The 8,447-nt window shown below is 42.3% G+C and overlaps 4 protein-coding genes across 4 annotated transcripts; all 4 read left to right on the top strand.

The window, feature by feature from the left end:
- The first annotated feature begins 464 nt into the window (after positions 1-464).
- Faa (fumarylacetoacetate hydrolase) lies at positions 465-3,758 on the top strand. Its single transcript, XM_076823099.1, has 8 exons — positions 465-647; positions 1,419-1,648; positions 1,735-1,875; positions 1,937-2,190; positions 2,805-3,011; positions 3,141-3,286; positions 3,376-3,493; positions 3,579-3,758. The coding sequence occupies exons 1-8, from the start codon at positions 564-566 to the stop codon at positions 3,653-3,655; spliced, it is 1,257 nt and encodes a 418-aa protein (XP_076679214.1). The 5' UTR covers positions 465-563; the 3' UTR covers positions 3,656-3,758.
- A 97-nt stretch (positions 3,759-3,855) lies between these two features.
- LOC143374730 (fas apoptotic inhibitory molecule 1) lies at positions 3,856-5,872 on the top strand. The gene is made up of 5 exons (XM_076823116.1): positions 3,856-3,988; positions 4,297-4,526; positions 4,601-4,726; positions 4,803-4,852; positions 5,175-5,872. The coding sequence occupies exons 1-5, from the start codon at positions 3,969-3,971 to the stop codon at positions 5,343-5,345; spliced, it is 597 nt and encodes a 198-aa protein (XP_076679231.1). The 5' UTR covers positions 3,856-3,968; the 3' UTR covers positions 5,346-5,872.
- On the top strand, positions 5,618-6,700 carry LOC143374917 (uncharacterized). Its single transcript, XM_076823469.1, has 4 exons — positions 5,618-5,696; positions 5,772-5,894; positions 6,025-6,244; positions 6,321-6,700. Exons 1-4 carry the CDS (start codon positions 5,618-5,620, stop codon positions 6,559-6,561), a joined length of 663 nt encoding a protein of 220 aa, XP_076679584.1. The 3' UTR covers positions 6,562-6,700.
- On the top strand, positions 6,576-8,028 carry LOC143374731 (cilia- and flagella-associated protein 263). The gene is made up of 4 exons (XM_076823118.1): positions 6,576-6,862; positions 6,933-7,132; positions 7,511-7,677; positions 7,917-8,028. Exons 1-4 carry the CDS (start codon positions 6,703-6,705, stop codon positions 7,966-7,968), a joined length of 579 nt encoding a protein of 192 aa, XP_076679233.1. The 5' UTR covers positions 6,576-6,702; the 3' UTR covers positions 7,969-8,028.
- The last annotated feature ends 419 nt before the right edge of the window (positions 8,029-8,447 follow it).

The raw sequence follows: 8,447 nt of genomic DNA, 5'->3' as shown, positions 1-8,447 counted from the left end.
TGTCATAAGTTTCACGAAATTAGACTCTCATTATGCAAGTTTCAATTTACAAAAATCTCCTCTCGCGACTATTTCCATTATTTACCTACATTTAGTTGTCGCTGAGATTTTTGTCTGGTGATAGAAAAGTCTCATGTAAAATCTCATCGAGGATCGCACCTCTACGATCATACTTGAGATAAATACTAATAGTCCCAAATCGTAAAATTGTACGTTTATTGAACGAAGTCAATAAGAGGCAGTACTACGATTAATCCTTAATAATCGATATTACCTCAAGTCTGATACCAATAATTAATACTATACGTGCCTTGAAACACGAGCACCATTCCCAACTAGTTTTCTAGTTGATTAATCGTTCAGTGCACGTGATTTCTAAATACTAGCAAAAAAACGTGGAAAAATTTTGGAACCAGTTAGACTGGAGGCTCGTTCGTAAATAGATACGTAAGTTATCATACGGCTGGCTGGCCTTGACGAGCCTTCGCGGCGGTCTCTCATGCCACCGTGACAAACAGTTCCTACATCGCGTTTACGTTCAGTCGTTCCAGACAGCTGAAATCATGAAGTCTTTCGTGGAGTGTTCTCCAGATTCTGACTTTCCAATTGAAAATCTTCCTTACGGTGTCTTTTCTACAGCAAGCAACGTAAGTAAGCAACACTGTGGAGCACTGAAAACGTAATTATAGATCGGAGTCTCGATATCTTCCAGTGGAAAGTTTCCTACATTATATATTCAGATTTGACAGAAAAGAACGAGCTTGGCATGATTGCAATACCACTAATTAAATTATTGCACTTGAAGAATGTTTGTGCAGTGTTAATCAATGTATAAAAATAGTTATTCGCTGAGTTCACGGATAAGTTTTCGGCATTACGGAGCAGTAGTGACATCTGCATAAATTAAGAACCGGTGAAACGTAAAGGCGGGCGAATTCAAGTGCTCGAACGAATGTCGATAAAGCGTGCCTTGGTTTCTGCCGCAATTCTTCAGCCTTCTATTTGCATTTTGAAAGACCTTGTATTCTTACACTTTATAAATGGTATGCGAATGGTTGTTTATGCCATTGACAATTCGGATATTGATTTTTTTGTACATGTTCGTATAGAAATATTTTATGACCTCACTAAAGAATGCAAGTGTGTGCATCAGAATGATTTATAGCGATAAATTCAATCACAGTAGAAAAATAGGGGATGTATTTAACAGTAGACGTAAAGAAATCTCAAAAGTAGACTCTAATTTTCATTTTTAGAAAGCTAAATCATTTAATCATTATTAACTATTCCACATAGAAGCTGTTACCCAACGAATTTCGAACTTGTACCTTAGACGAGGTATTCGTCGGTGTTTGTACCTCCCACTACATTATCGTGCGTTGATAACGTACTATATCCCGATAAATCAAAACTTCCAGCCACAAAAGCGAATCGGAGTAGCAATAGGCAACGAAATCTTGGACTTGTCTGTCATCTCCGCCCTATTCGACGGTCCACTATTAAAAAACAATCAAGATGTATTCCATCGCGATTGTCTCAACGACTTCATGGCTCTGGGCAGAGCTGCCTGGGTAGAAGCGAGAGGGAAACTCCAACACTTGCTGTCAGCCAGTAATGGAACTCTACAGCTACCAGAAATGCGTTCAAAGTAATAGAAATTTAAACTCAAAGTAACCCAGAAAGAATATTAAATTAAATGATTATTTAAAACCCTTATTATCTTTGATCTCGTAGAGCATTCGTCGAGCAGAGGAAGGCTACCATGCATCTACCAGCGAAAATCGGTGACTACACAGATTTCTACTCCTCCCTTTACCATGCCACAAACGTGGGCATCATGTTTCGTGGGAAGGAACACGCTTTACCAGCGAATTGGTAATTTGTCTCCACCCACTGCTAATTCTTCAAAGTTGTCACAACATTGGCATTGATGTAGGAAGTATCTACCAATCGCTTATCACGGAAGAGCGAGCTCCATGATTGTTTCTGGGACTCCTGTGAGACGACCGCGGGGCCAGACAGTTCCAGTGGAGGACACACCTCCAGTTTTTGGACCTTCTAGATTAATGGACTTCGAGCTGGAAGTGGCTATGTTCATTGGTGGACCTCCAACAAAACTGGGCGACGCTATTCCAGCATCCAAAGCTTACGATCATATCTTTGGAATGACACTTATGAACGACTGGAGCGGTAACGATTGAAATAAACGATACTAATGCTTAGGTTACACCTGACGAGTACTCGGCCGAGTAATCCGGCTGGGAAGATTTTCACTCGGCCGAGTAGCAGACTCATGACTCGGCCGAGTCACTCGTCAGGTGTAAACCCAGCTTAACAAGGCAACATCCCGAACCCGGAAATTCAAAAAATTCTGAAACTTTGTGAATATGTAGGGGATTTCCTCCTGATTATAACGCAATTTTTGTTTGCTGCCCAAATTTACTCTAAGGGGGTGTAATTGACCCCCGACAATCTGGTTATTTTCCGATTTTGTGTTCTAACTCGTGAACTGCAAAATAATTTTTTTACCAAATGCTAGATCTAATTAAATGAAGTAACTTTTGTCTCGATTTTTTTTCTATCTCTTACAGTTCGGGAGTTATAACACAAATTCGGAAAATAGCCGAATTTTCAGGGGTTCATTTCACCCCCTTCGGGTGAATTTGGGCAGCAAACAAAATTTGCGTTGTAATCAGAAGGAAATCCCCTAAATATTCACAAAGTTTCAGAATTTTTTGAATTTTCGGTTTCGGGATCTTCCCTTGTAAGATGAATGACACGACAAACTGGGTAATAATTTGCAGCAAGAGACATACAAAAGTGGGAATACATTCCCCTGGGACCCTTTGGAGCGAAGAACTTCGCCACGACCATATCCCCCTGGGTTGTCACCATGGAAGCCTTAGAACCCTTCAAAGTACCCAACACACCTCAAGATCCTACCCCTTTCCCATACTTGCAGCACACCGAATCCTGCAACTTCGATATGAAACTGGAAGTCGATATTAAAAGTAAGAGCCAGTTACAGAGTGTCCGTTGCATCCGGTTGCTTTCATAAATCAATGAATAAATAAATAAAAATAAATATATCATAGCTGCGATTTTAAAATTACAACTAATGTTGCTGCTTTGCCTGGTAGCTCCAAGTGGCACCGTTACGACGATCTGTCGCAGCAACTACAAACACCAGTACTGGACACCGCAGCAGCAACTAGCTCACCACACCGTAACCGGATGCAATATCAATCCAGGCGACGTGATGGCTTCCGGTACAGTCAGCGGCGAGGTGCGTCCCGAACTATTATCTGTCGATAACTGACGATTAAGCTGTCGAAATGGTCAGTAAATTTCTCTCTGAATTTCTACGGTCTTCAGGCTGCAGATTCTTACGGCAGTATGCTTGAGCTAGCTTGGAAAGGCACTCGACCCGTGCAGTTGAAAGATGGAAGCAGCAGGAAATTCCTGCAAGACGGCGACGAGGTGATCATTCGCGGTACGATCGTAATTTCCGTTTAAATAGTTCATGAGGCCTGTAGTTATAGTCTTATTGGCAGTTTCAACTGGTTATCGGTTTCCAGGTTACTGTGTCGGCGCTGGCTATAGAATTGGATTCGGGCCGTGTACAGGAAAATTATTGCCAGCTCTCACTGAATAACTTCTTCCTTTATGTTCAGTTCTTTCCTATGCTACCAGTTTATGTATTTCACTATACTTTTTGTACGCGTTGTATAACGAGGCGAATAAAGTGTGAATATAAATCTGTGTGGCATCTTTAATTCTCTGAGCGCAGGGAGCATTTGTTAGTAAAATGAAACTTAAGTTTCATTGATGTGGCCGAGTTAGACGGCATCGTATTGCAACAAACTGTGACGTAGGGTGCCTGGATGATCGATTCGAATGATGGTCGTGGTGAGTTCGATCAATAAAGAGGCCAGAACAGGTGCAGGTGGAACGAGTACCAAGGGAACATGGCTGCTATTCTGTTGAAGTGAGTAAAACCCGCCGAATTTAGTTTAATTAGTACAGACTGTGTCAATGAACCATGGTTCAAAGTGTTCGAATAATCGTCGAACACTATTTCCTTCGCTGAGGGTATGAGAACTGTGAATTGACACGGCAGGATCGATAACATCAATGATTCATTCTTGTGCCACTTTAGGCCAATGCTTTTGCGTAGTAACTTTCAATCAATAAGAGCTTGTTCACCCACTTAAGTTTGTATAATCACCTACGTACAGAACTCAAGTATTCCTCGAGGAGGTTTAGCGTTGTACATTCATTTGGATCGTTTGTTAGGAGTTTGCACAACTTGGAATCAATAGACGGACCAACTGCCAAGTGGAGCGTTCCTCTGAGCGATGGCATTCACGTGATAATATTCGAGCATGGCACAGCGACAGGTCGCCGTGTGGTGCTGGTGGATGACAAAGAATTGATCCACAGAGATTGGATGTTTCATCTGGTCGGCGATGAAGTATTCACGTTCAACGACAACAAGTTTGTGATCAGAGTGGACCCGATTCCAGGTCAGCTTGCTCGACGGCCGGATAAGATCTCCATGCAAATTAATCAAGTGTCACAACATGTGAAATTTATGCAGGTTTGAAATATTCATACACTTTATGGGTGAACGGGAAGAGCTACAAAAACTTTGTCCAATCGCAGTCGAAGATTCTAGAGACCTGGTTGGCGACCGTTGGAGACGAAAAATACAGAATAGTGTTGGGTAACTGTGTGACGTGGATTTTTCGTGATTAATTAAGAGAAAGCACCTTGTACAACGAGTTTGTGTTATTTTACAGACAAGCAGACGCAAAGTGTTTGGGTGAATGGCGAAGAGATCGAAACAGAGGTGAGAACACTTGAAGGGTAAGGGAAAAAGCAGGGAACGTCCATTTTTCGTGATTTTGAGATTTATAGAATATTTTCTTGGCGACGCAAAAATAAAATACGGAATGTCCCCATTCTTTGCCTAAGCTTCTGTCGTCGAGGTAAAGCAAGAAATTATTTAAGAAGAAAATTAAATTCATCGAACCCTGTTTCTTTACTGACGAACTAAAGTATTGAAACTTAATTTTCTCGATAAAGCTGTTTTGTGACATTTCTTGTTTTCCCCTCACCCTTCACTTATTCATCTTGCTATTAGATTAAGTTTACGCTAAGTACTCTTTTAGAACGATTTCACTGATGATGGGGCAGAAATACTTTTCACGGTGGGAGAACTCCTAGCTGCGATTAGATCCTACAGTTCAGGGCAGAAGGAGATTGGGATAGCGTACTCTCTTTACATCGATGACACAGAAATTGAAAAGGAGTCACAACTAGATGAATCTGAGGGGCCATGATACAATATTTAGTGGACCACTTATAGTGTTCTTATCACCTCACGTGCCACAAAGATTTCTTACACTTTGTATATGTACAATATAATAAGTCACAGTACGTTGGAATTGGCCACCCATTGTTTGAAAAGCATATGTTTGAACATAGACAGAATAAAGAACAATCCGCAGCGATATTCAGACTAAAATTCAAAGAGATAACCCCTGTCCTGTTTCCCATCGTTTCTTTTAGGCGTGCCGCATATCCCTTTCTTTGCGTTTCACCTGCTGTAAGAATGACGATGTCAATGCGGGAGAGCATATTCAGCATCGGGTCACGAATGCTCCATAGATACGACGACCTACATTTCGATGGTGCATGTCGACTGAACTGTGCAAACCCATGCCCTCTGATTGTCTTAACGTGTACAATAATTTGCTCGATTCCAGGGATGACATACCAGGAATTGCAAGAGATGCAGGATGGCCTTCTGCAGAGTATATGGATGCTGACCCTGGAGAACGACGTGTACGAGCGTTACCTAACGCGATGCAATCCTAACATTATGAGAAGTAAACAGTTCCTTAGTTCTACACTGATGAAGTATACCTACGCGCACTGATTGAATTAAAGTTCCCCTACTTCACACTTGATTCGTTAATGCAAGTATTTAAATAGTAAGGCAGTTAACACCTTGATTGCTTTCACATCAAGCTATTGCAAACATCCTGGAGAGGGCGAAATTCGCGAAAAGAATAACGATGCATCATTTACCAAAGTCGTCGCGAATGAGCTTCCGGGAAAGCATCATGAATATTCACGATATAGGCAGGCCCAGTACTCCCAGTACCAGCGTCTCCTCCGGAAGTCGATTTGGAACACCAAGCCTGTTAACAACGAAGACAGTCGGCGAGGGTTCAAAGTTAGCTAACTGACCTAGCTGCGTTCAATTCCTCTCTCCCTAAGCGGAATCCTCTCTCACCTCCGACATCTATCAGGATCACCATGGCGCACCGTATAACGATGGCGAACAAAGAGGTGGAGGAAATGAGAAAGAAGCTCAACGGGTTCGTAGAATCGAGCAGAAAGAGGAAAACGAACGTGAGGGCTGAGATAGAGGAGGTGGAGATTCGTATCAGAGAGGTGCAAGAGGCAAAGGAGGAATTCGAGGAGGAAGTCGTGGTGAATGGCGTCGATTCCATCACCGGGAAAATCCCAGCCGAAAGGGTTACCAGGTGATAGAACGATTTTTTCGAGTATATTGCCGGCGCAATGAACACGTCCCCCGTGCGTGAACCTTCGTGAAGATTCATCGAGGAGTGGCTGCGATCTGCGGACTCGATAATAGAGAGGCTGAGGCTAAAAAGCGCGACTATAAGGATGCAGATCAGAAAGGCTAGACAGCAGTTGATCCAGAGAGAGGCCCTCGGGGAGTCGCTTCGCGCCGTTGACTTCGAACAATTGAACATCCAGAACCAGGATTACGTAAAGATGATCGAGGAGAAGAGTCGCTACGTGCACGACATGAAGAAGATCGCAGGTGTCGAATCGTTTAATCGACTATCGAGGCACGATTGAAGAGATATGATCCCGCGGCTCTGTTCTTGCAGGGCACTATCATCTGAAACTAACGCAACACAAGCAGAAACTTAGCGGTCTGTCGCACGCATTGAATTCGGTGAAGAAAGAGATCGCGTCGAAGCAGCAGCAGATCCAGCAGCTGGAGGATGAACAAGGGGGTGTAGAGGTCGACGTGGAACGGATGAACGCGCAATTGACGAAGCTGCTGACTTTCATGGCGAACCATACTGTAGATATTCCGTATTTAAGGGAGGAATCCTGTTCTTTCGGCTAAAAACAGAGCAGAGGTTTTTTTTAACAAATACTAGCATTTCAATTCATCTGAAATTTGGACCATACATCTTTGATGAAGTTTAGTTTGTTTATTAATTTTTAATAATAAATATAAGACAACGAATTTTGCGCGGCGTGATATTTATTATTAAAAATTAATAAAAAAAACTGCAACTTCTTCAAAGAGGCATACAAACATGGTCCAAATTTCAGATGAATCGAATTTCTAGTTTCTTTAAAAAAAAATTCTACTATGTTTTCTCCAAAATAGGATTCCCTCCTTAAAGTGTAATACAGTACGAGTATTCCAGTAACTTATGGCCGTACTTCACAGGTACCAGATATATTGGACTTCGTGAAACTGCAAGCAGAAGTGGAGGAGGTACAGAGAACCCACAAACTCCTGAATACACGCAGGGATATTCAAAGAATAATCTTCCAGTCGCAACAGAAACAATTTCGGCAAAAATCCCGTAGCAATATCGATCTGCGAAAGAAACGGTAAGACGCTGGAAATTACTCAGCACCGGCAATCCGCAATTAACGTGTACTACATAGAGCTGTTACTTTTTGACCCGTCGGGCACCCAGCTACCCGGAACAACTTCAAGCCATTGAATGTGGTATTGTTCGATCATTTTCGGCTAACATCAAACAATAAAACATGCAATTGCTTGAAGTTGTTTCGGGTAGCCGACGGGTGAAAAAGTAACAGCTCTAGTACTTACTACATCGTTTCAGGACTCTCAAGAAAGTGTCTGACACGATATTCCCAGTGCCACCGGTCTTTTAAAATCTTCACCCACTTTTCCTGCTACTCATTTGGCCCGTGGTTTGCGAAGTCGTTTCCACTTGTCGGGCATACAGAACTTCCCCGGAGCACGGGGACGCAATTATATCTGTAAAAAAGATTACGCAGCTTCGTACCGTCACTGGTTACGCCACATAATTGGAGTTACGGTGCTTGTGTAGAAGACGAAGGAGGCTTGAAGCTACCGTCCACTTTCCACGCTACTCATACTTTCCATGAAACATAAATCACGTTAAAAAAAAATATATAAAAAAAAATGCGGTTCTAAACTGAAGCGAAACATAAAGTGCATTTGTAGTCGTGCGCTTTCAGGAGGGGGACATGTAATTCCTATGCTAGTCTCGAAAGTATATTGGCTGTTACAAGAGTGAGTATGCGTGTGCTTTTGGTTTCGTAAGGGATTCCCTTTCCTTCGCCGGTGGACTAGATTCATGCAAACCCATGAATCTGCTAAGAAGTTT

This window comes from Andrena cerasifolii, chromosome 11 (assembly GCF_050908995.1).
Source record: "Andrena cerasifolii isolate SP2316 chromosome 11, iyAndCera1_principal, whole genome shotgun sequence".
Classification (NCBI taxonomy): domain Eukaryota; kingdom Metazoa; phylum Arthropoda; class Insecta; order Hymenoptera; family Andrenidae; genus Andrena; species Andrena cerasifolii.
The sequence above is the reverse complement of the archived record's forward strand: the minus strand, read 5'-3'. Positions and strand labels throughout refer to the sequence as shown.

Bases quoted from the DNA above. Each gene is read 5' to 3' on its own strand.
- LOC143374731 (XM_076823118.1), top strand. From the start codon at position 6,703: ATGCAGATCAGAAAGGCTAGACAGCAGTTGATCCAGAGAGAGGCCCTC. The intron at 7,133-7,510 runs GTAGATATTCCG...CGTACTTCACAG, and splicing joins CTTTCATGGCGAACCATACT to GTACCAGATATATTGGACTT. The intron at 7,678-7,916 runs GTAAGACGCTGG...ACATCGTTTCAG, and splicing joins ATCGATCTGCGAAAGAAACG to GACTCTCAAGAAAGTGTCTG.
- Faa (XM_076823099.1), top strand. From the start codon at position 564: ATGAAGTCTTTCGTGGAGTGTTCTCCAGATTCTGACTTTCCAATTGAA. The intron at 1,649-1,734 runs GTAATAGAAATT...TTGATCTCGTAG, and splicing joins CTACCAGAAATGCGTTCAAA to AGCATTCGTCGAGCAGAGGA. The intron at 1,876-1,936 runs GTAATTTGTCTC...GCATTGATGTAG, and splicing joins CACGCTTTACCAGCGAATTG to GAAGTATCTACCAATCGCTT.
- LOC143374730 (XM_076823116.1), top strand. From the start codon at position 3,969: ATGGCTGCTATTCTGTTGAA. The intron at 3,989-4,296 runs GTGAGTAAAACC...ATCGTTTGTTAG, and splicing joins ATGGCTGCTATTCTGTTGAA to GAGTTTGCACAACTTGGAAT. The intron at 4,527-4,600 runs GTCAGCTTGCTC...AAATTTATGCAG, and splicing joins CAGAGTGGACCCGATTCCAG to GTTTGAAATATTCATACACT.
- LOC143374917 (XM_076823469.1), top strand. From the start codon at position 5,618: ATGACGATGTCAATGCGGGAGAGCATATTCAGCATCGGGTCACGAATG. The intron at 5,895-6,024 runs GTAAACAGTTCC...CACCTTGATTGC, and splicing joins CAATCCTAACATTATGAGAA to TTTCACATCAAGCTATTGCA. The intron at 6,245-6,320 runs GTTAGCTAACTG...GACATCTATCAG, and splicing joins ACAGTCGGCGAGGGTTCAAA to GATCACCATGGCGCACCGTA.